Here is a 26,217-nt window from a genome sequence, read left to right on the forward strand (position 1 = left end):
ATTCTGCATTAAATATGACTCCTACACTACTTGAATAAGATGAACGCACTTCCAATCTTCATTCTCAAGTTCCTCAATATGTTTTGGGGCAATTTCTTGACTTTGAACCATGCAAGCCAGAAGACTTCATGCATGTTAGACATGCTGCGTCTAACTCAGTTTGATAGATCCCGTGCTTACATCATTCCCCTCCTCTTGAAAGCGATTTGTCCTCAGATCAAGATTTGGCCAAAAGAAACACACAACCACTTAACCAGCACATGCAAGATTCCCAAGTCCCGTTTGATTTTGGTCCTTTCCACTTGGAAGACATCCAACCATCAACCTTTTTTGTGGACCAATGTTTGGATAAGAAAATCAAGATAAGACCTGAAAAAAGAAGGCAAAAAAATAAAGCAAGAAATAGGAGAAGACATGAAGATTTCATTATTGAGCATAACATCACTGACCTGAGGTCCACACCTTCCACTACTTCTGATTTAGAAGACATGTTAAAGTGATCAGTCACCGTCTTTTGTAAAATAATGGAGTGGTGAGTCATAGTTTCATTATGAAAGTAATCATCATAGCTTATGTCAACAAGACAATATTGTATCAAAAACTCTATATAAGGAGTAGAATCCTTCTTCAAGGGACACAGAGCTCTATGGAGGTTGTAATTAACCCATTAATAAAAATGTGCTTCATGATTAACTATGTTCCTTTCTTTCTTCCAAGCCTTTTCCTCATTCATCTATCTTAGTTTTGGTTTTGGCAAGTTGATATTATTCATACACTTGAAGGACAAACTATTTTTGGTAAAGTGTAGGATCTAATGTATGCCATGAAAGGCTTTTTGATGGTCTAGCTTACCTCCTGGGATATGTCTACTTCTTGTGTTTCTATAGGCATCCCTAGATGGTATCAAAGCCATAATAAGGAAAGGATGGATGAAGGAATAGGTAAGGAAGAATTATGGCTTCAAATCTTATATCACAGCTTACTTCTGATCCCTCTTCTCTTTCATTTCATAAGTCTACTTCTGATAGATTAGATTATGTATATGAGGTAATAGTAGAACCAGAAAAAATAAACCCAACTGAGCTACCTATAATTAATTCTTACGCTACTTTTGTAAAGCCTTTTGCTGTCCTTTGAGAACAATAAGGTCTCTCATCAAGCAAAATCCAAAAGGTGTTAAAGAATATATTCAAGTTTCTAAACTTGATTAACATCACATTCCGGCCACCAAAAAAGTGTAGTTTATTACTTTGTATATTGCTCCTAATTTTCTCCAGCAGTGGAGACAGCAAGGATATACTAATGCTCATTTTGGTGTAGTAAGGTTTTCACTCTCCTTCCATGGGCAGAAAGGTCTTCCAGTAGTTGCCAGAATAGCCCTATTAGATACAAGATTTGTAAACTATCAGCATGATTGCATAGCTACTATAGAGACAACATTAAATGCCAAGGCAGTGTTTATAACTCTATTTCCTAATTTTAATATGTCTCTTTCTGATCCTCATTTGTTAGATGCATTGAAAGTATAGGTCCAAATCTATGGAGTAGAACAAGTCCCAGATGCATTTGCAGCAACTCTCCATTATCAAATGCGTATAGAATTCAAAATCATGCATTAGATCTCACTCCACCAAGAGAAGAAGATGCTTTGTTGATCCAAGTTGACGAGAAACACTCAGCCTCATGCACTCATGTTCCTTGACAAATTTCCAGATCATAACTCATACAACTTCTCCCTGAGGCATGGGTTACAAATTATGAACGGCTCCATCAAACTGTTAACTAGCCTATTGAGTCTTCCAACTCAAAAATGGTTAAACGATCGGATAGAATTATGTCAATTCAATTTGACCATTCTCACTTAAAGAAAACAAGTTCCTCAACTTTCCTAGCTATTTCTATGCTACGGGTGTATGTACAAAGCCCATCTTCTCTATTTGCCCAGCTTGGAGCATATGAAGATTTGGAAGGGGCAAATAGGGAGGATCTTATTATGTATTTTGAGCAACAAAGAAATCCCATTTATTATTTCAAAGATCCATTTAATGGACACTGTTTCTTTGATATTTGTTATTGCGAGGACTGTGCTCCAGACATGTTTGAAGAAGAAGATAAGCCCAAAAGAAAGGAAAGATGGATAATTATTCTAGATGTCAAGCATCACCTAATCTAGATGATCATCTTCCAGGATTCCAGACAATCCACAACAAACTTGATGCATCCTTTCCTAAAATACCTGAATAATGTTAACATCCCAAAATTCCTCTTTCTCCATCAAAACTATTCCCTTATTACAAAAAATGCCTTTGAAATTCTTGAAAAAGAAATTTTGAATTTGTAAAACATACTACAGAATTTTCCTTGGTTTTTATTTATTTATTTTTTTTTAGGTTACCTGGAACATGCCCCAACCCGAGCCCTTTGGACTCAAGCCGAAATACCAAACCGAAGGGCAACGTAGCAGCCCCATGCAACATTTACCTAGACAAGTCACAATGTGAGGACTCGAAAAATTTCTTATTTTTATCGAATATTATTGGTTTATTTAAATATTTATTCACCTATTTTCTCCAAATAATTTATTTCAACCATTCTAAGTCCATTCATACGGAACAATGTCTTCCTTATGTTTTTAAAACATTCCGTTAGCAAATTTAATTTTTGGAGGTTCGTTTAAGTGAGAAATAATGAGTACATGTATTTTGAGGTGATGTTCTATTTGAGAGTGTAATTATCTTGGGAAAATTTAGAATGATCAATAGTAGATTAAGAAAAGTTAATTGACAAATTAAAGGTGAATGAGTTCTAATTAAGTGCATACCGCTCGCGCGTCGTTAGTTTTCCGAAAGACGCGCTGATACAAATTTATTGGTGATTTGAGGAAGTAATACTAGACTCATGTGGGACCCGCGAATTTACTTATTTTAAACTCCTATTATTGGCTTATTTAAATATTTAATTGGTCGTTTGCTCCGAATATTTTATTCCAACCTTTTTGGACCCAATTACATGAAACTATGGCTTACATGTATTTTTAAAATGACTTGTTACAAAAATTTATTTTTGAAAAGTTCATTTAGTGAGAATAGTGAATTCGTGTTTGGAAGCAATATTCGATTTAAGGGTACAATAAGCTTGGAAAATTAGAAACTTGTACATTAGTCTTGAAATAGGTATTTTTATGTTTAAGTGCTTAAGTATTAGTTAGTGATAATATCGTTATAAGAATTTCTTGAAATTTTCACTTTATCGCACACAAATCAGAAGTACGCGTTTTCGCGTGCGCGATTAATTGAGGGACTTTAGACCTTTATTTTTAGACCATTAAGAGTGAATAATAATAGTATGAATAGAAGTGCATTAGAGGTTTTGTGCACAAGTGAAATAAACTCGAAAGAAATCGAGCACGAAACGCACGGGTGTGCACGCGAGAAGAGAGTTGACTATTGGAGTATTTTGAGCCACACACTTAAGCTTCTCAAGGAAGCTTCATTTTCAGCACAACTCCCTCTCTCTCTTCACTCAAACAGCCAGCCAACCAAGAGGAGGAAGTAGAAGCCAAAACCTCTTCAACAACTCACTCATTTCTTGTCCAAATCATCTCAAAATTTTATCACAATTTGCAAATCACTTGGTGATCATATTAAGTTAGGAGAAGAGCTTCCTTTCCACGGTTTTCTTGAGCTTCATTGGACCAAAAATTTCTGCTTTAGTCATCTACTAAGGTAAACAACGATCAACCTCTTAAATCTTAGTTTATGGAAGTTATCTTGCACTTATGAGCTCATAGATTCACATGGGTAGCTTTATATTGTTGGAAATATTGTGAGTGGGATCTATGAAATCCCACAATGGCTTGATGAACTGATTTGATGAGATTTTATGTTAATTATGTTGGATTAGTGCTTAATCTAGTGAAAATAAGTTGTGTTGTATAAAGAAAACTCAAAGGAAATAAAAGGGAGAAAAGTGTCGATTCTGCCCCTGCTTTGCCACACTTGTTGGTGCAAGTTTTTGTGGCTAAATTGACTTGGTTTTGATGTATATATGTTGTATTTGTGTGGAAAGTTTTTACCAAAAATCACTTAATTTGGTTGGCTAAAAGTTGAAATTTTGAAAATATAGCAAAACTGAAAACGTAACCAGAGCCTCTCTGGCAGTGATTTTGTTTCGGCCATAACTCTTTATTCCGACATCGAAATGGAGTTTCGTTTATGGCATTAGAAACTAGACACTTCCAATTTTCCAACGGTATAAAATGCATGTCCTGATTCCACTTGAGTGAGCCGTACCAATCTTGTAAAGTTGCCTGTCCTGTTTCTTGTTTGTATTGGAAGCCCTGTTCTAAGCCGCAACTTGATGCTCATATATGAACTAGTTATAGACAGAATTTTAAAATGATTCCTTCTAAGAAATTGTAGCATTATGAATGTGGTTTTCAATGCCACTGACCATGCTCAATTCTGAATTGAATTGAGTGAGATGTGGCCGAATTTCAGATCTGTCTTTGTGAAAGAAAACCCTAATTTTGGACTGATCTATAGTTAATTTTGATTTGGGACTTGTTATTCAAAATCCTTGGTGTTAATCACCTATCAAACATATTTTGGATGTTTCCTAGGCTTTGTCCTCATAAATGAATCGCGTTTGAGGAATGTTCAGTGGCCAAATGTTTGAGAAAAGGAAAACTAAAGTACAAGGCAAATTTGCCTTGGAAATTCTTGGAACTTCAATGATTTTGTTAACTGACTTCCCGTGCAAGTTTTTGCATGAAAATTTACAGAGAAATAGTGCTTAGATGGTAGTGTACTACTGCTACCTTTGGTACCATTCCAAGTTCATTTACATGCTCAACTAAAGTACCAAAACTCAAGTTTTAAACCTGGAAAACCCCTGTTTGAGGAGGAAATTTTAGTGATTTTGAGCCACTATATCTTGGTGCTCAAAACTCCAATTCTTGTTCCGCTTGTTGTGTTGAAAACTTAGGTTTGTTTGGATTGTGAATTATTAGAGATATTTTTACTGTAGTACTTTTTGTGATGTGAGGTATGTGAGATAAAAAGGTAATTGGGAAGATAAAAAGGTGTGATGGAAATTGTAATAATGATGTAAGCAAATATATTTTGGCAAATAAACCACAATCCAAACAATTGTAACTCTAATTGAATTCCAAATTTCAGAGGCTAGTTCGCATTGTGTGAATTTTGCCGAATTTTCAAACTTTGCCGAAAATCAATCCAAATCTGTCTTGGCAGTCCAAAACAGCAAATTTGGGCCGAATTTTGAATATCTATCATTTGGAATCATGGAATAGTGTCTTCTATGAACTTTTAGTACTTTGGAAGTAGTTTCCAAAGGTACCAAGTTTTCCAATTTCGGACTTTCAGAGAACGAGTTATGATTTTTCAAAAAATACCCCTAAATTCGATAATTCTTGGCAATTTTGTAAAATTTTCACGCGGGAATATTTTCAAAAAATCAGGTCGTATATCCGGCCAAGAACTGGTCAGATTGGTGGTGGAAATTAAAAAATTTTGGATCCCTCACTGCCTCGAATCCGGTCAGAAATCCGGCAGGATATCCGGCCAGTTCTTGGTCGGATTGTGACGTATCACGCTTCAGTTCGTCTTCGATCGATCGTTTGGAAATTAATATATATGATTTCATACTTACTTGTTTCCATCCAATGATTTTAACGATAAAAATTAGATTTTTTTTATGATTGTTGAACCCCACTTTTGAGTCTCGATTTACAAGAAAATTTAGGCTCGTCCTCGCGATATTTTCTAGATTGTACATGTGTACAATCTTCCGTGATAATTTGAGTTTATAAGTGATAGTTTATTATTAATTGTTCAGGCACACAAGAAGACTTTCAAGAGAATCCTACGGTGGACGTTTAAACCCTCAAAAGGGCATTACTTCTTTGTTTAATTGGTAAGTGTCAAGTGTATGAGTACTTGAAACATGCGTAACTGTTATAAATGATTGAAAATTTTGAAAATGGAGTCGAGTGTGTAATTTACCGCACTCGTTCTCATTTGAAATGAATGGAATGAAATATATTGAATGAAATGAATGATTGAATGATATTGAATGCTTGGATGAAATGAAATGGTATGCTATGGCTGCATACGTCGTTGGAGTGAATCTCCTCGACTCACAAATATTATATGGGGGACGCCTAAACTCATAGGCCGACTTCGGGACTCGAGCCGGCATGGGTTTGGTCGGAAATCTCGGTGAGCCATGAGAATTGCCTGATAAGGTTGATCTATTAGAAAGATCTTACTTGGCATACTCGTAGAATATCGCCTTATAAATGTCGTGCGGGCCCGATGCAGTGTATGGTGGACGGACATGAGAAGTAAGTGGAGATCTACGGATTGGAAGTATCAACCCGGTTGACGGAGAGTCATCGCGGAAAGATATACGAATGAGATTGGCAAAGCAAGTGAAAAATAGCTCCTGAGAGTTCCTATATCGTTGAATTATTTCTATTTACTCTTCTTGCTCGAATTGTCATTTACTTGAATATTATTATTTTTACTCGTTAATTGGGATTGTTATTTGGACAATGTGCTTGTATGTGAATTGTTGCCCTCACGAGCTAATACGGATACGGGTGTGCAATAAACAACTTCAACCTTGGGTCAAGGACAACATTGACGGTCCGATGACAAGATCAAGATCCAAGAAGGTGAAGGAAGTTTTACAAGCCTTGATCATTCACCATACAAGCAAGGAGCAAGCTAGGTTTGAAGATTTGATGGACCATGACGTTACTTTGTTCACTTGTACGTTTGAAGTGAAGGAATGATCTCATACTTGTTAGTTTAGTTGGTAGTTGTTTTAAAACTGTCTAGTTTAGTAGTTGTTAGGCGTTAAGTATTTTATTACTTATTGGGCCTTATCGGAAAGCTTTAAAGAGCTGACTCTTTAAGCCCTTTATGCGGACCGAATTTCTTTCAGGTTTATGTGGGCCGGATTTTGCCCTAGTTTTAGCCTATAAAAAGGCACCTCTTGTATGAGGAGGAGGAGAATATTTTTACAACCAGAAATCGTGAGAAATTTTCCTTCAAGTTCTTAATCGAACTTACTCTTGAATTCTTGAGTTCATGGCTTAGGATTCAAATCTGACTTTATCGATTAGCTTGTTCCCTAATCGTGGTGTCTTTTCATCCATCATTATTTGCTTAAAGTTGCTGATTGCCTTTGTGTGTCAGAGGTCTTGAGTCCATGAGAACAACCGAGTTCAATTTCTGTTGGGAGAAAAGATCCAACTCTGATAATTACAAGGTTGGGAGGTTCTAGGAGGGTCTTCCCCTAGGGTTGCCTATATCAGTTGGTATCAGAGCATCATGTTAATTCTCTTTCAATTGAAGTTGTTCATATCTTATTAGTTTGTGTCTTTTGTCAAAAAAAAAAAAAAAGCTGTAGCGATTACTGTTCATCGTACTGTAGCATACTGTTCACGTTACTGTTCATCCGAAAAAAAAAAACCTGTTTGGGTATTGTCTTTTTGTGTTTTCTGTCCAACTTTTGTTCTTGAGTCTGTTATACTTTTGTTTGGGTTGTTAGGGTTTAAAGACAAAAAAAAAAAAAAAGTCAATTACCTTATATTGTTTTAGTGTCCAAGTTGCTAGAATATTACTGGAATTTTCTTTTGAGTATTGCTGAAATTCTGTTTTGCCTATTTCTTGAGTATTGGTTGTTGTTCTTGCAAACCCTAGACATCACAACATAATTTGGGGAAGTTCTTGAGCTCCTTGAACAAAATTCTTGAAGTTCTTGAACCACCAAGTCTTGTTTTGAAAGTTCTTGAACAATAAATCAAGAACTAGAGCCTTCTTGAAATTTGCATAACCTTTCATCCGTTTTTCTTGAACTTGTTGGTGTGACCTGAATTTGTGTTCCTTGAAGAGCCGAAGCAAAAAAAAAAAAAAAGGAGAACAAAAAAAAAAAAAGGAAGAAGAGAAGGAATCGGCTCTCAAGTTTCCCAAATCTTGAGTTTCCAATTCTTGATTGGTCTCCAATTCTTGATTAGTCTCCAAATCTTGATTGGTTTCCCAAAAAAAACTTGAGTCTCCAAATCTTGATTGGTTTCCAATTCTTGAGTTTCCAATCTTAATTGAATTTCAACGACCCCAAACTACCTAACCAGACCCCAAGCACCCCAAATCAGTTTCCAAAACCAAACCTAAACTACCACAAACACCTTAGCAACACCGTCTTTAAATTCTTGGATTTCTAAAATCGGTTGAGCTAGTCTTTGCGAGCCGATTTCCCTGAAATTTGAGGACTGGTTCTTGCGTTATTTGAACATCCCAAAAGCACCACTTACCCTCCAAAATACTGACCAGAAACTCAGCAAAACAGCAGCTCAAAAAAAAAAAGTTCCAGATTCGGGTAGAGTTTTTTTTCTAGGATTTACAAAATTCTGCTTTGTGTCTTGTTATTTGCTTATAGGGTATTTAATTCTGGAATTTTTGAGAGTTTGAGTTCTTCTAAGAACTTCGAGAAGGAAAATTGAGAGTGAGTGTGTTTTCTTGAGTGATACAACACGAGTGCTTTGCATGGTAGACTAGGATACATTTGTTTTGCAGGTTTGACAACATGTCTCAAGAGGAGAACATACCCGAGCCATCTGAGACCGACGTGTCACTCAAATTGGTACTCCAAGACCTTCTAAAACAAGCGGAGAGACAAGAATTTGTGATGACACAATTATCCGACAGGTTGGCTGCCATTGAGATGCGATGTACCGGAAATACACATAATAGGGCTTCAAGTGCTCAGAGTGTTGAGCATGATGCGGATGATGAGGGGTATCATTCTCACACCTCATTTCGATCAAGGAGAAGCCAGGAGGGAGTGAGGGAAGGTTGAGGCCGACCTAGGAAAACTAATGACAATCTTGGTTCCATCAAGACCAAGATACCTACCTTTCATGAGAAAAATGATCCTGAAGCTTATTTAGATTGGGTTAGGAGAGTTGAGCAAGTGTTTGAAGTCCACAACTACTCTGAAGAGAAAAAGGTGAAACTTGCAGCTATTAAATTTCAAGATTATGCATTTATTTGGTGGGAGCAAGTATGTGCCACAAGGAGGAGAAATAGGGAACAACCGATTGACACTTGGACTGAAATGAAGCAAGTGATGAGAAAACGATTTGTACCCTCCCATTATACTACGGACTTGTACGATCGGCTCCAACGAGAGAACGAATATCTCAAGAGGAGGGGTTCCATGCAGTCTACCTCTTTAAAGCCGGTTTATACAAGAGATGACAAGAAAGTTCATTCAACATTTTCTAGGACTAAACCTAGAGTTGAACCACCTCATGCGGAGTCATTTTGGGAGACATATCAACGTCTTCTACACCAAAAACAAATGGCGTCAAATGGATGCTATCAAAGTGAGTTTTCTAAGAAGGAGGTAGCTGACCCTATTCCCAACAAAGGAGTATCTCATCCTATTGAACCATTTGTTGAGGAGGTTGATAATGAGAAAACAATTGAGAGCGTTAAGCTAGATAAAGAGATGGAAAAATCTGATGAGATGAGTGGTAAAAAGGAAGAAAAAAGAGGAAGTGAGCTGATTTTGAGCACAAATGTGAGGGCTTATTGTTTTTCTAACGAACTTACCTTTGCTTTATTTAGTGTTTCTTCATTTGTGCAGATTAAACAAAGTCAAGTGAAGTTAGTCATGCCATGCTCCATTCCAAAGTCACTTGTACAATTCACTAGTTTCCATGGAGTTTGTCTTTTAGGAATTAAATCTATTTGGGATCACCTCATGGAACAATTTCAATTCAAATTTGTCCATACCAAAGGGGAATCAATTCAAACCAACCATGAAGGGAGAATTCCAAACTTTGACTCTTATTTACTACCTATGGTTCATTCATCATCTTTACCTTCTTTTGAGTATAATTTCCATCCTAACACTTGTATTTCTGATGCAGATTTTGAAGGAAAGTGTAAAAGGCTAGCAATGCCTTCTCAAGTTGAATCAATTGGTGGAAGGAATAATGAAGTGGCAAAGGGAGTATTCACACTTAAAACTTGTTATATACCTTCTTACCATTTAGTTGATGATGTACCATTACTTCTTTACCCAATTTCTAATTTGTTTCAAGTTGAAGGTTATTTTGTTTTTGTAGGTTGTAAAGCTGTCCAAAATTTTCCAATTTTGATTAAAGACTTACAACCTGATTTCGTGCTTATTGCAACTAAAGAAGATGAGAAATTGTGTGTCACGCAAGATCCCAAAGCTGTCCTCCACGAGTTGTTTAGTGCCTCATCCGTGCAACAAGTTGCTTTCAATTTATCCATGCAAGATGATTCAAATCAATATCAACTAGTGCTGGATTTTACACCTTTGCACAATCAAGGTGTCAATGTGAAGATTCATGACCAAAGGCTAATTAGAGAGTTTTGGATTGCCACTTGGGATTTTCACACGCCTTACACAAGTTCTTTCCTATCTTAGCGCATGTCCTTGTTTGAGAGCTTCCCGAAGCTGACCAAACGACATGCAACATGGCTCGTAGTCATTTATCTATTTCCAACATTGCTGTCCTTTAAGCGCACCATCGATTTGTGGACAAATCACTTTCAAGAGGAGACTTTGAAGATTCGAGGACGAATCTTTTCGAGGAAAGAGGGAATGATACGGATACGGGTGTGCAATAAACAACTTCAACCTTGGGTCAAGGACAACATTGACGGTCCGATGACAAGATCAAGATCCAAGAAGGTGAAGGAAGCTTTACAAGCCTTGATCATTCACCATACAAGCAAGGAGCAAGCTAGGTTTGAAGATTTGATGGACCATGGCGTTACTTTGTTCACTTGTACGTTTGAAGTGAAGGAATGATCTCATACTTGTTAGTTTAGTTGGTAGTTGTTTTAAAACTGTCTAGTTTAGTAGTTGTTAGGCGTTAAGTATTTTATTACTTATTGGGCATTATCGGAAAGCTTTAAAGAGCTGACTCTTTAAGCCCTTTATGCGGACCGAATTTCTTTCAGGTTTATGTGGGCCGGATTTTGCCCTAGTTTTAGCCTATAAAAAGGCACCTCTTGTATGAGGGGGGGAGAATATTTTTACAACTAGAAATCGTGAGGAATTTTCCTTCAAGTTCTTAATCGAACTTACTCTTGAATTCTTGAGTTCATGGCTTAGGATTCAAATCTGACTTTATCGATTAGCTTGTTCCCTAATCGTGGTGTCTCTTCATCCATCATTATTTGCTTAAGGTTGCTGATTGTCTTTGTATGTCAGAGGTCTTGAGTTCACCCCGTAGATTTGCTTTCCTTAACAGGAAAGGACCTGGAGTGAATCTCGGAGAAACCCTCTAGATGTACTTGTGTATTAGGGTTTCGAATGCAATTGGCTAGATATTTTGGCTGTTGTATATTTTGGGACTTGATGTGTATTTTGGGAAATCCGATGTAAGAATTGGATAATCGCTGTATTTTGAACTGGTAGTGTAAGATTTGGACAGTCGGTTATGGAAGCGACTTCTCTTTAGTAGGCATGTATTAATTGTATATATTGTTAAGTTTGAAAGTTTCCGCACTTTCTTACTTTATTTTGTCGGGATGGTTAGTATTGTATTAAAATTGAATGGAATTGTCTTGAGTCCTGACGAGAGTTGGGCAAACGTTCCGCGGATACCCTTTGGTTCTCTTTAGGGAGAAGTGGGGCGTCACACACAAGGTGCCCCAGAAAGCAGTTTCAATATCGAGATCTTTATATCCCAACGGATCGCTGTAACCATTGGACCGATCCCGTGGGGGCTATTTCTTGTTTTTGGTTACTAGTTGGGGCCGGATAGTTGGCCAGATTGGTGGTGGAAATTAAAAAATTTTGGATCCCTCACTGCCTCGAATCCGGTCAGAAATCCGGCAGGATATCCGGCCAGTTCTTGGTCGAATTGTGACGTATCACGCTTCAGTTCGTCTTCGATCGATCGTTTGGAAATTAATATATACGATTTCATACTTACTTGTTTCCATCCAATGATTTTAACGATAAAGATTAGATTTTTTTTATGATTGTTGAACCCCACTTTTGAGTCTCGATTTACAAGAAAATTTAGGCTCGTTCTCGCGATATTTTCTAGATTGTACATGTGTACAATCTTCCGTGATAATTTGGGTTTATAAGTAATAGTTTATTATTAATTGTTCAGGCACACAAGAGGACTTTCAAGAGAATCCTACGGTGGACGCTTAAACCCTCAAAAGGGCATTACTTCTTTGTTTAATTGGTGAGTGTCAAGTGTATGAGTACTTGAAACATGCGTAACTGTTATAAATGATTGAAAATTTTGAAAATGGAGTCGAGTGTGTAATTTACCGCATTCGTTCTCATTTGAAATGAATGGAATGAAATATATTGAATGAAATGAATGATTGAATGATATTGAATGCTTGGATGAAATGAAATGGTATGCTATGGCTGCATACGTCGTTGAAGTGAATCTCCTCGACTCACAAATATTATATGGGGGACGCCTAAACTCATAGGCCGACCTCGGGACTCGAACCGGCATGGGTTTGGTCGGGAATCTCGGTGAGTCATGAGAATTGCCTGATAAGGTTGATCTATTAGAAAGATCTTACTTGGCATACTCGTAGAATATCGCCTTATAAATGTCGTGCGGGCCCGATGCGGTGTACGGTGGACGGACATGAGAAGTAAGTAGAGATCTACGGATTGGAAGTATCAACCCGGTTGACGGAGAGTCATCGCGGAAAGATATACGAATGAGATTGGCAAAGCAAGTGAAAAATAGCTCCTGAGAGTTCCTATATCGTTGAATTATTTCTATTTACTTTTCTTGCTCGAATTGTCATTTACTTGAATATTATTATTTTTACTCGTTAATTGGGATTGTTATTTGAACAATGTGCTTGCATGTGTATTGTTGCCCTCACGAGCAATCGTTCACCCTGTAGATTTGCTTTCCTTAACAGGAAAGGACCTGGAGTGAATCTCGGAGAAACCCTCTGGATGTACTTGTGTATTAGGGTTTCGAATGCAATTGGCTAGATATTTTGGCTGTTGTATATTTTGGGACTTGATGTGTATTTTGGGAAATTCGATGTAAGAATTGGATAATCGCTGTATTTTGAACTGGTAGTGTAAGATTTGGACAGTCGGTTATGGAAGCGACTTCTCTTTAGTAGACTTGTATTAATTGTATATATTGTTAAGTTTGAAAGTTTCCGCACTTTCTTACTTTATTTTGTCGGGATGGCTAGTATTGTATTAAAATTGAATGGAATTGTCTTGAGTCCTGACGAGAGTTGGGCAGACGTTCCGCGGATACCCTTTGATTCTCTTTAGGGAGAAGTGAAGCGTCACACACAAGGTGCCCCAGAAAGCAGTTTCAATATCGAGATCTTTATATCCCAACGGATCGCTGTAACCATTGGACCGATCCCGTGGGGACTACTAGTTGGGGCGATTGATGCGAATGTTTGAAAACTACATTGTTCACGTATGGGCCGGCCCGGGTTAAGTACATCATTTAATTTGGCGTGAACAGGTGTATTTGACTATTTTCCCCCATTGTCCTTTTCTTTTTTTTTTTTTCGACAGTCTGAATTGACTTTTACCGAAATTATAAACCTAATCCCAGAACAGTACTCAAAAGCCGGCAGCTCTTGAGCATGTCCCAGGGACTTATAACCCAACAAACCCCAACCCCAACCCCCGATGTGGGATATCAAACCTCCCCCATTGTCCTTTTCTCAATTTCAATCCTTCATGCATTTCACATTCCGGTAAGAAAACAAATAATAAAAGGAAGTGAATCACACACCCTCGGCCCCTTACCCGGGCCCCAGACAGAAGGAAAAAATAAAAATAAAAAATATTACAATCTTTAAGCAACTCTCCCATTTCAGTCCCAATCCACGGTTATTTCTCCTGCTTCAATCTCAAACCCAGATCGGCTGATTCATCGGACCTATCTCCGATTGGTCAAATTCCCAATTGGATTGGGTACTGACGCTAGTGATCATGGATCAGAGCAGGAGAGCGGTGGAGTCGTACTGGAGGTCGCGGATGATCGACGGCGCTACCTCCGACGAGGATAAGGTCACTCCGGTCTACAAATTGGAGGAGATTTGTGAGCTGCTCCGCTCGTCTCATATCGGCATCGTCAAAGAAGTGTCTGAATTTATCCTCAAACGCCTCCAACACAAATCCCCCGTTGTCAAACAAAAAGTATTGAATTTTAATAATTTCATCAAGCTTTCGTTTCTTCAATTCCTACTTTTTTTTATTTGATGTTTGGGGTAATTGATTTTATTCACATATGGGTTGCAATATTGTGTTGCATGTTAATTTCTCATTTTTTACGGCTCCCACTAGTTTTTGGATCAGTACAAAATTAGATTACGGTTAGTTTTTTCTTCGATATTTGGTGCCTGATGGTGGAGCCATGCTTCTTGTTTGTGAAATATTTGTTTGTGTATGAATAATTAAGTGTTCTCTAAATAGATATGCGAGGTAAGCTTCTATCCTTAGGAAAAATCAGCTTAAACAAAAGAGGGGCATTGTTAATTAATTTTGACATGGACAAGCATTGCAACGAAATGCTTCATCGAAATTTACATGATGGGGTTCACTTAGTCTGGTTTCCTCTTTCTGTTTTTGAAATTTTTTTAGTTAATGTCGGCCAAGTTGTTTGAGTAGTTTCCAGGTGACTTAATTGAATTCAATAGATTGAAGTATTGCATGAAAGACTGGGAAAGCTTTGTAATATAAGGGAAGAGAAAGGGCCTTATCTAACTATGAAGGAAATCAAGCAACGAGTAGGCCAGATGATGTCAAGCCTTTGACTATCATTGTAAGACCGTGTATGATGATAATTTTGCTTGGTTGATTATTTAGCAAGTGTGAACCTTTTACAACAATACGTTTTGAACAATCAGTGAGCCGTGATTTTGGTTTTGGCATCCAGTAGATATGAATTCATTTTCAGAATTTTTTTGTAGCTGCATAAATTTGTAAAAATAGAAAATTGAGTTGATGTATTGCAATTTATGACATTTACGAAGAATCATTTGTTTTTCTAGGCTCTAAGATTGATCAAATATGCTGTGGGAAAGTCGGGTGCAGAATTTAGGAGAGAGATGCAAAGGAATTCTGTGGCTGTGCGACAGTTAATTCACTATAAAGGACAGCCAGATCCTTTAAAAGGTGATGCTCTGAATAAGGCTGTACGTGAGACAGCCCAAGAAGCTTTGTCTGCTGTATTTGCTTCGGAGGATAGTAAACCTTCGCCTACTGAAAGTCTTGGCAGTCGAATTGAAGGATTTGGAAATACAAACTTTGAAATGGCAACAGAAGATAAGAAGTCTTTTCTTACCGAGGTGGTTAATATTGGAAGTAGTACAATAAAGCAGGGATTTAGTAGTTTAACGCAATCCCCATCCCTCAAAAAGAATGACACTGGGACATATAGGAGTCCAAACCTACGGAGATCATTGACTACAGAAACTGATTTTGAAGATCGATATGAAGGAGTTAGATCTCATAGTGAGAGCCAGAATACTTCTAGGCTTTCTAGTAATGCTGGTTCTGGAAATTGGAGTCAGGATGTTAGATCGTCCCAATTAGATACAATTAATGCTGATTCTAGTCCAAGTTATGAGAAAACTCGTGAGCATAGGCTATTGGAAACTATTGTGACTTCTGGTGGTGTGCGACTACAACCCACACGAGATGCCATTCAGATTTTCCTTGTGGAGGCATCAAAATTGGATGCTCTGGCTTTATGTCATGCCCTTGAATCAAAGCTGCAATCTCCCTTGTGGCAGGTTGGTCATTTATCCATTCTGTTGATTAGGGGATGCATTTCGATTGATACAAAGGAAGATAGTGTCAGTGTAATACTTCATTGTAATACTTTTATCTTTGTTTTTCTGAATGAATTTCTTGTGCCATCCATCTCTTGGCTTTGTCCTTCAAATTCTGGTGGCTAAAATTTCTAATAAGATAGAGCAAATTGGAATCCTTATGGTATTTTGTTACAGTTCTTCATTGTATGATTTTTTGATAGCTGCAACTTCTATCAGGTTCGCATGAAAGCTGTTTGCGTTCTTGAGGCCATATTGAGAAAAAAAAATGAGGAACATTTTTCTACCATGGCACTTTACTTTAGCGAAAACAGGGATGTGGTGGATAAATGTTCTGAATCTCCTCAGGCTTCACTTAGGGAAAAAGCAAATAAGGTATGCTTTTGTGCAGTATACATCTAGTTTCTTTTTGCTAGTTTGCCAAAGGAGAGTCTCGCACTGCAGAACTCTCTCTTCTTTTTGGTTTTTTTTGCTTTCATCCCTCTGAGATGTAGTTGGCAATGGATGAACTGTAAACATTGTTACTGAAGGGACCATCTAAGAAACTTCAATTTAAGAGAGTGCAAGTGTTAAAATTGTGACTTGTCAATTCTGCTAATGTTGATCTGTCCTAGATTACATTGCATAGATGTTCTGTTTCTTACTCATAGATGATGATAGTCCTTGTTACAACCTATCAAACTGCAAGTTTTGTTTGCATTTTCTTATTGCTAGAACATGGAGTGCGTACTTCAGTCTATGAATATGTGAGTATTTTGGACAGGTCTTGTGCCTTTTGGATGGTGAACAAACTGGTGGACTGGGCCATCAAGAGAAACCATTGAAGGCTGAAGCAACTGCTGTTCAGATGCCAGACTTGATAGACACCGGTGATGCAGATGACCTTTTTGCAACTGATGATTCAACAAAGATCCAAAATGCTTCTAGCACTACAAATATCTCGACTTCTTCTACTCCTTTGATTGATAATTTATTTGGAGAAGGCATGGGTACTGATTTTGGTGTTAGTGAACAGAAAAATGATGATGACCCTTTTGCAGATGTGTCATTCCACAACAGCAGTAATAAGGAACATGAAGCTGATATATTTTCTGGAATGGCTCTTGATAGCTCACGCATTGCTGAAACCCATGTGGCAGTTAATGAGATTAGACCTGAGTTACTTGATATTTTTGGTCCCAACTCTGAAGTTTCCCAAGTCATAGACATTCCTAACAAAGACGTAAATGACATAATGAGCACGTTGTCTATAAGTGGAATTAACTCAACCAATGTCAAGCAAAATGGAACCTCCTGGGGAGGACAATCTGAAAATAAATTTTCAGATTCCACAGTAAATCCAAGTCATCAGGTTTCTAGTGATGCCTTCAACAGTATTCTTGCTTCCCAAACCACTGGGGCAAATTCTGATCCCATGTTTGCTTTGGGTGCTACACCATATAATATGCCACCAGGTTTTGTTATGAATCCATCATTTACTCCTCAGCAAATTAATTATACTGCAATGGCCAGTCTGCTTGCCCAACAGCAGTTTCTGGCATCCATGTCAAACTTCCAGCAGCTTGGAAAATTGCAGCCAAATCCTGGTGCTGGATCTAATGGGAGCTACTCTTCACCGCTCCCAGACATTTTTAATCCTGCTGTCCCAAATCAACCCACTTCAATGATGAGTACTTCAAAGAAAGAGGAGACAAAAGCATTTGACTTTATCTCGGTGAGTTGGGTATTAATCCTCCTTATTAGTACCTTCATATATTTTCAGAGTTTTATGTCTGCAACGTGTTGTGAAGCTTATTATATGAAGTTTGTTGGGCTAGTAAATGTTAATATTCTGATATAATTGTTGTGCACATAATTACTTGTTTGACCCTTGTTTACCTCTAGGTTAAAATATGCCTCCCAGTGAACATGTTCTCCACTTTGTCTACTCTAGGTAAATTTTGGGGCTGAAATGGAGGAAATGAAACTGTCATAATTTGTAGGTGTTTTCAATACCTTAACTATTACGTTAAATCATATCCACAGAATACACATCATCTCCACCTTCACAGCCGTAATCAGGAATCTTACACTTAGTGAGAACTACAGGTGCTAAATTTCATACTTCCTTTGTGGGCATCAATTATTTTATGTATGAATTTGGATATGTCAATTATGGTCATTCTTACACTGAAAGCAGCGATCAAAGCTCTAATTTTTTTGGGGGAAACATAAGCATTTTTCAGATCTATGCGTTTGGGAAAGACAGAAAGTATAAAGGAATTACGATATTTTAGACTGTCTTGACTTCTGATGCTATATTTATAGTTAATTTGTCTTCCTCCATTTCTTCCTTTTTCTCCATAGTGGAGGTCAAACATTAAAAGATGCTATTTCCATCTTAACATATTACTAATAAAAGTTCTTATCAGATTAGTTACTGGAAACTAGTTTGATTTAACATTTTGTTCTCACTCTTTCTTTTCCTTCTGATCCTATCTCCAGACAAAGTATTTAAAATCTTTGCTTTCTTTTCCTTCCATATCTGTGCAAACAAGATACCAATTTCCCTTTTGTTTTCCATTAGATAATATCCTTTCCTGTTAATCCAAATGTTGGGTCATATACTTACATTTACGCCAAGTTTATTGGGAGACCCTGTGAAAATAAGAGATCTGCAATAGCAGTAGCATATGACCAATGAACAAAGAAACATACTTTTGGTCATTGCAAATCCTACCCAGCTGTTAGATACAAAAAAAAACTAGACAAACATACGGTGTTTCAATTACGTAATGAAGAATTAAGGTGGCAATAGTAGACTGAACTGTGTTCATGGCAGAGCAAAACATGGAACATAATTCAGTTGGTAGGCACTGGTGTAATGTTTTGATTCTTTATCTGTCTCTCTTCTTCTTCAACAGTCTAAAAAATGACCTGTTTAGACTTTGCTGATTTCTAAGATAAAGCTTTTTTCTCTATGAGAAGATAGGAGGTCTCAGTCTTTTCAGGGTCCCCCAGTGCCTCTCAACAGAAAGCCCTGTTTTTGGGATGTGACATTCACAAACACCTGCACATGCATGCACACACACACAGAGGTTGAGATTGAGAAGGTTTCCTATTCTTTGGTATTTAGACGACCGACAGTCCTGTGGGAAATGGCATATAAATTTTGGTCTAAATTTTCAGGCACAGTCGTAGGCCTATATTTCATCGTATAATTTAGGGTTTCTGACCCAATTCATATGTACATGTTTTAATTTTCTATACTGTACAGATAAGAACACATTGATTGGCCTTTTTTAAGGGATATGTTCATGTTTGCATACAAGTTAATTTATCTTTATATCATGTTATAACACTAAAAGTGAAAAAAATAAAATATACTACATTTTATTAATGCTTTTCTTTTGAATAATTATGTAATCTATAGCCTTTAAACATGGTATTGTTTATTATTAAGTTTGTTTTTCTTTGTAATCTTGACATGCTTTTAGCATTTAAATACGAAAAGATTTCAGTGACACTGATGGTCTCTACGGGGTTGGGTATGATCTGCTACTAGCCTAGCGAATTATCATTGGTGGAGAAATGTGTGGTGGAGAATATGCAATGTGAGATTATATGTAGTGTGGGCTTTAACAAGGCTATAAGGTCGGGACCTTTTTTAATCTATTTAAGTTACTTTATCGAATGTGGAATTAGTTTCTGCATCTTAATTCATGTTATAATGTTGCACCATCTTCAACTCTTATCGAGATCCGGAGTTTTTCAAGAAAAGGTCCCATCGTTCAATATCATGATTGGTCAACCATTGGGATTTCTTGGCATTATATTGGCTTATTTTTCAGAGAGACTTGAGTTGGTTGCACACTGTGGTTCTCTTGGGCAGGAATTGGAGATAATTAGCCCCTTATGTTCAAAATTTTAATGGAATTGGGATCATTTTGGATATTTACATTTGTATTCACGTGGCCCACATTTGTTCCTACTGCAGGACCATGTGGCTGCTGCTCGCGATCAAAAAAGAGTAGTTTGAGTTTAGAGTTTTTTCTACTCTTGAAGGGCATTGCTATAAATGAGAGTAGCTAATTTGATAATAGCAGGAATTGGCAGCTTGAAAGAGAAACGCTCTCTCCATGATACTCTTATCTTCGGTACCTCAGTCTCGAACATTTTGGATTCTTGATAAAGATGTGGGGGAAAGCATCCCTGTTCTAGTTGAAAGGGCGAGACCAAAATTGTTTTTGTGGGCGTATAAGCTGTATTATGATGTATGATGAGATCGTTTATCAGTCTCTGCAGTTGGGTTCAGATTTTGTAATTGTGCAGTTCTGTCTTTTTCCGTTGTACAATATTCATAATTATCTTGTTGAGGTTAAACTTTTTTCCTATGTTATCTTTCCGGTTATCCACGCCATGTTTTGGTGCCTTTATATTTAAACTAGAAACCTCCTATCATTTGATTTATACCATTAATTATTATGAGGTGAGATAGATTCAAGTTGCAAATATGCTTCAAATGGTTCGAGTGTATTCCTCAAAAGTAATATAGGACACAAAAAATACTAGTGCTCTATTTTCGTTGCACAAACTCCAATCTAAGCGATCTCTCTAAGGGCATAAAGGCAGATTATCATGCCTTAGCATTCGGAAAGAGTATACCAATGAAAAAAGGTATTTATAACTGAAACGTAAAGACACTAGTTAAGCTAGTTCAGACATATTAATCTAGCAGAAGTTAGATGACTAATCTAACTTTGCGATCTTTTTGGTTCAAAAGGAGAGATTTCAAACTTTAAAAAGGAGTTACAATAGAAATATTAATAATTTAGGAGCGACCAACACTCAAAAATCTAATCATAAAGTAAATATTAATTTAGAAGAGGCAAGAGGGGAGTAGAGAGGAAGAGGGATAAAAGGAAGAGGAAGGAGAGAGGAGGGAGGCGGTGTTGTTGGTGGACGGGGGTGGAGGAGTAGTGGGTGGGCATGGTAGGGGAGAAATAAAATTTTTAAAAAATTCCAACAAAATTTTGAATTTAAAAAACATTTCCAATATACATCTACAATGAAATTCTTCAACATACATGTAAAATTAATTAAAAACACCAATAAAAATGCTTAATTTATTTGGACCCGTATAGTTTTTACTAGAAAAATAAGCTGCACGAACAGTATATAATGCTTGCAAACAGCCAGAAAACACCATCCATGTGCATAACTATTTGGCTGAAGCCCCTATCAAACAAGGAGTTTTAGAATTCAGGATATAGAGCAACTCTGCACTTTTCGGATCCAGTAGAAAGATATGCTACAGGATCCTCAACAGAGTATACAAGAGCATGGAGCAGCTGAAAATTGCTTCCTGGATATCCGATGCTTGTGATGAATGCAAATTAGTCAATTGTAAAGCTCCTTGAGATACATTGCTGTCAATGCTGTGTGATACCGGATTGCATTGCTATAAAATTTTTTTGTTGAAATCCTCCTTTGTTCTGATCATCTTCTCCATCAGCATCACTTTTTCTCAAGTAATACCTTTGGTAAGTTCTAATTGTCTATATAATTATATCATTCTGTTTTGATACTTTCGGATTAGTTCTTATTACTCAAAAGTCTAGAACACCTATCACGCATGCATCTAATCTAGCGGATACTAAGCACCACTTATTAGTCCATTTAAGAATGTTTTTTTGCAACTATGCCAAAGCATCTGCAGTTCTTGCCCATCTGATTCCTAAGAAAATGTTAGAGATAATGGGGATGAAACAACAGAAACCATAGCCGCTGATAATTTTTCCTGACAAGATCTGCAACAACATTTTACAATGCAATTGCATAGAAATGAGCCAAGACGATTGCATAATGCAATTCAACACTACAAACCATAATTGTATGACAATAATTAGCAATACTAGTAACAAAGTGAGCCTAAAATGCAGTAAAACTGACCCAAAAAAAATAAAAATCTTGTCTGTTGTTTGTGGATTTATTAGGTAATGAAGGTCCCCTTATAGGTCATTGCAGATGGATCTTTTTCTCTCATAATAACATGAAAAGAACAGGACTTTGTCAGTAGAGAACTTGACAGATATAGTCTCAATGCTTGCTAAATTATCTTGAAGAAAAACATCAGAAGACAAATCCACATTTGTCTTTAAGATTTATAGGCTGTATTCATATCAGTAATGACCAAATAAATTACAAATTTCCCCAACCGCACAAAATGCTACTCGGTTCCGTGAAACGGTGTGGTTTCTAAACAAAAATACAAGCATAATGTACAATCACTCATATGCAATTGGACTGCCATCTCATATAGGAATACGTTCAAATTCAAAATGAAAATGTAAATTAAAGGTCATTCCACTTGTAGACGAGTTTGGGACGAAATTCTAGAGCTGTCACGTTTAACTTAAGACAAGCTATTATCTAAATGATTGTGCACACGCACATGTGCTTGTGTTAGAGAGAAAGCTTTCATAGCACAGTGAAAAGAGTAATCACAACAAATCCTCGTCCCCTGTCCACTTCAAAGTTTTGAGTGTATTCACCATCTCTTCAATCCTAGAATGTGAGAAATCACCTATAGTAAACTTTTCAAGATAACCATCCACATCAATCAGGCTCCAACCTGGCTCCTTCTTCAACCCACTGCCCTTCAACATTGTCCTTGCCTCTGCTACATCAGTCCACATTCCATCTGAAGCATACAAGTTTGAGAGCAAAATATAAGGTGAAGTAGTAATTGGCTGAAGACCTAGAAGCAGTGAAGCCACTCGTTTTCCAGTAACAACATCCCCATGCAGTCGACACGCTGAAAGTAAGCAACCTAAAACAACAGGATCATGCCCAAATTGATACTTCTGTACATACTCTTCAGCTTCACTTAATCTTCCAGCTCTCCCTAATAGATCAATGAGGCATGAAAAATGTTCAATATCAGGGGGGATTGCATAGATCGTATCCATGCAATTAAAGAAGCCTCTGCCCACATCCACGAGCCCAGCATGATTGCAAGCAGACAGAAGTCCGACAAATGTAACAGAATCTGGGGTCATGCCAGCATCCTTCATGCACTCAAACGTATCTAGTGCTCTTTCTCCAAGTCCATGGCTTGCCAAACCAGCAATAATGCTATTCCATGTCACAAGATTACGACTAGCCATCTGATTAAAGACATTATATGCATATTCAATACAACCGCATTTGGCATACATGTTTAGGAGAGCATTACCAATACCAGTATCCTCATCTGGCCTTTTTCTGATCAGATGCGCATGAATCTGCTTACCAAGCCGCATGGAAGCTAAGCCAGCAGATGCAGCAAGGGCAGTTGCATAGCTGAATTCATCAGGTAGAGCAACTCGTGTTTGCATTTCTTGAAAAACACTCAAAGCCTTCACGTGTTCTTCACAGTGAGAAAAAGCAGTAATCATCGTGTTCCACGAAATGATATCTTTTTCTTCAAGTAATCTAAATACCTTTTCAGATGCTTCTATTAAATTAAACTTCGCATACATTGTAATTAAGATATTGCCAGTTGTAGCCATAGAATCAAGCTTGTTCTTTATTATTTGGCAATGCAGTTGCATTCCTCTCCACATATCCCGTGGACTAGAGCAAACACCCAGGACTCCCATGAAAGTAAAGCGGTCAGGAATCAGACCTTTCTGACACATAATCTTATACATTTCAAAACCTTTTTCGGGCTGCTTATTTTCTACCAGCCCAGCAATGACAGCATTATAAGAAACAGAGCTCAGCCAAGATGCACCATCAGAAAATACCAACATGGCATCACTACATTCCCCACATTTCATGTACATCGAGATCAATGAGTTTGATACAAAAGAGATAGATGAACAGCCTAACCTCACTGCTTGAGCATGAATTTGTTGCCCAAGTCTAGCCTCCAGGAGGCTGGCACAAGAACTAAGAGCACTACTAAATATAAACTCATTGGGCCACAATTCTGTTCTCATTTTTTTGAAAAGATCAATTGCCATTAAATGCTTCCCAGCTTGGTCATAACCAGAGATCAAGGCGGACCAGGAAACGAGGTTTCTTTTAGGCATTTCGTCGAACAGTTGGTGGGCAAGAATGAGCTTACCACACTTAGAGTACATATTAATCGTATGGTTAGAGTTGATAATACATAGCATGCCTGCTTTAATAGCAACTGCATGGAGTGAAATCCCATTGTGGAATGCTTTGGTTTTAGAGCAGTGGTTCAAAAGTGAACCGAGGGTTTCTAGAACCATTCACTGCAGGTTGTCAACTCATTTTATCGCCAAGTGGTTACAGAAAATAACATTTGTCATGCTTATCATCCCTCTCCTAACTCCTTATCAAACTAATCGTCAATGTGGCTAAGGAACTTTGAGATTGATTTTCTTCGTCCTCCTTTTGGTTGTTATTTGCACGTGAACTGTGCTTCTGGATGAGAAAGAAAGACAGCCAGAAGTCTGAGTGGCGGTGTCGCGGCGGGGCGTTTTTTTTATTGAGTAAAAAACTTAGGGAGCCTTGAACTATTGTATTGTTACTTTTGACTCATAATCTAAATTTTATTTTTGATTGGCCCTTGAATAATTAAAATTACATTTTTTTAAGGATTTCTGGTGACTTTAGACATAACTTTGGCTGGATTTAAAGGTCATATTTGTCCGTTCCTAATTGAAGTTTCGGAACCAGCATAAAAAATTCTAAAAAGAGCTAACCTTTTAATTTCTCGAACACAGCATTAAATTTTTCTTTACAAATTTCTAAAAATCGAGTTTTATCCAAAAGATTTTGACTGTGATCCTTTTTAAATAGGGTTAATTACATTTACCTCCCCTGAGATTTGATCATATTACCAATCAATCCTTGTAATTTATCCAAATAACGGTCTCACCCTTTGAATGATCAAACATTTAACAAAAACCCCCTTAATGTCGAAAATGCCCTTATTGAGGCCATGTTGCATTAAAAAAAGAATATATTTTTATTTTATTAACCCTGAAGCAATCCAAAAAAATAAAAAAAAAAAATTTTTGCTTATTATTTTATAAAAATCATATATTTGCTTCCATAACTAGTTTTGAATCAATAATTATTTTAAATCTTAAAAATGAATATTAAAAATTAGATAAATTGAAAGAAAAATAAAAAAGAAGAAATTATTTTAATTCCTGAAATATTGTTCAAATTGAGGAAAACATGCATTGTGCTCTCCGCAACATGCCTTGAATCACAAATTCGAACCATATTTGAGGATTTAAAATAATTGCTTCTTCTTATTTTTCTTTCAATTTATCTAATTTTTAATATTAATTTTTAAGATTTTAAAATAATTATTGATTCAAAACTATTTATAGAAGCAAAGATATGATTTTTATAAAATAATAAGCAAAAACTTTTTGATGATTTTTTTGGATTACTTGAAGGTTAATAAATAAAAATATATTCTTTTTTTAATACAATATGGCCTCAAAAAGAGCATTTTCGGCATTAAGGGGGTTTTTATTAAATGTTTGATCATTCAAAGGGTGAGACCGTTATTTGAATAAATTATAGGGATTGATTGGTAATATAATCAAACCTCGGGGGAGGTAAATGTAATTAACCCTTTTAAATAACCGGAAAAAACACCATATGCGAGGCATGGTGCAAAGCTGAAGCTTTTAAATGACTGGAAAAAAGGCCACATGCGAGGCATGGTACAAAACTTTTGGCCATTTTTTTAAAGACAAGTTTTTCAAATACAATATTACAGTAATACGCAATAATTCAAAAAATATCTCGTCCATACAATATATTAAATATTTCAAAAAAATTTTATAGTAAAAATTTTTTATATGTACTATTACAGTAAATTTTTTATACCCCAAAAAATAGTTAAACCAAACGGAACCTTGATTTTCAGGGAATTTATAAAGACAAATCTAATGGTGTGCTTAAATAAATGAATGGTTATCTTTTTTTAGGGTTTTCGATGCTAGTCTCGATGCTTCGGTTATGAATGGTAAAAAATACCCTTGAAGTCCGGCCAAATTTATACCTAAAGTTAATGAAAGTCTTTAAAGTGTACAGATTCAATTGTTTAAGAGCCAGTCAAAAATAAAATTTAAATGATGGCTTGAAAGTAAATAACGGTAATAGTTTAAGGGCTCCTAAGCTCTTTACCCTTTTTATTTTTTGTATTATTTTGGTTTGCAGTTATTGCTGACACAAAGAAGCATTAGGTTTGGTATTGTGGTCGTTGAGCTCAGAGATGCGTTGGTGTTACCGTTTCGGCAGATCTTTCCAATTTACATTGGACCTTTATTGTATTTTGGAGTTTGTCTTTTTATTTTTTTTAGGGGTATATTGGTAA

General features: G+C 36.8%; 2 protein-coding genes across 3 annotated transcripts; one reads left to right on the forward strand and one right to left on the reverse strand.

Annotated features, from left to right (window-relative positions):
* The first annotated feature begins 13,791 nt into the window (after window positions 1-13,791).
* On the forward strand, window positions 13,792-20,280 carry LOC113698771 (protein MODIFIED TRANSPORT TO THE VACUOLE 1). Of its 2 annotated transcripts, XM_027218715.2 has the most exons (5): window positions 13,792-14,244; window positions 15,099-15,842; window positions 16,101-16,256; window positions 16,645-17,595; window positions 19,858-20,280. In XM_027218715.2, the coding sequence occupies exons 1-5, from the start codon at window positions 14,038-14,040 to the stop codon at window positions 19,897-19,899; spliced, it is 2,100 nt and encodes a 699-aa protein (XP_027074516.2). In that variant the 5' UTR covers window positions 13,792-14,037; the 3' UTR covers window positions 19,900-20,280. The 2 variants fall into 2 exon arrangements, with proteins under 2 accessions (XP_027074516.2, XP_071912791.1); XM_072056690.1 differs by lacking the exon at window positions 16,101-16,256 and having other exon boundaries at window positions 13,900-14,244.
* Window positions 20,281-22,068: 1,788 nt separating this feature from the next.
* On the reverse strand, window positions 22,069-24,370 carry LOC113698556 (putative pentatricopeptide repeat-containing protein At5g09950). Its single transcript, XM_027218421.2, has one exon. It carries the CDS (start codon window positions 24,122-24,124, stop codon window positions 22,364-22,366), a length of 1,761 nt encoding a protein of 586 aa, XP_027074222.1. The 5' UTR covers window positions 24,125-24,370; the 3' UTR covers window positions 22,069-22,363.
* Window positions 24,371-26,217: the final 1,847 nt, after the last annotated feature.

This window comes from Coffea arabica, chromosome 7c, assembly GCF_036785885.1.
Source record: "Coffea arabica cultivar ET-39 chromosome 7c, Coffea Arabica ET-39 HiFi, whole genome shotgun sequence".
Classification (NCBI taxonomy): domain Eukaryota; kingdom Viridiplantae; phylum Streptophyta; class Magnoliopsida; order Gentianales; family Rubiaceae; genus Coffea; species Coffea arabica.

Bases quoted from the DNA above. Each gene is read 5' to 3' on its own strand.
- LOC113698771 (XM_027218715.2), top strand. From the start codon at position 14,038: ATGGATCAGAGCAGGAGAGCGGTGGAGTCGTACTGGAGGTCGCGGATG. The intron at 15,843-16,100 runs GTTGGTCATTTA...AACTTCTATCAG, and splicing joins TGCAATCTCCCTTGTGGCAG to GTTCGCATGAAAGCTGTTTG. The intron at 17,596-19,857 runs GTGAGTTGGGTA...TTCCTACTGCAG, and splicing joins AAGCATTTGACTTTATCTCG to GACCATGTGGCTGCTGCTCG.
- LOC113698556 (XM_027218421.2), bottom strand. From the start codon at position 24,124: ATGGTTCTAGAAACCCTCGGTTCACTTTTGAACCACTGCTCTAAAACC.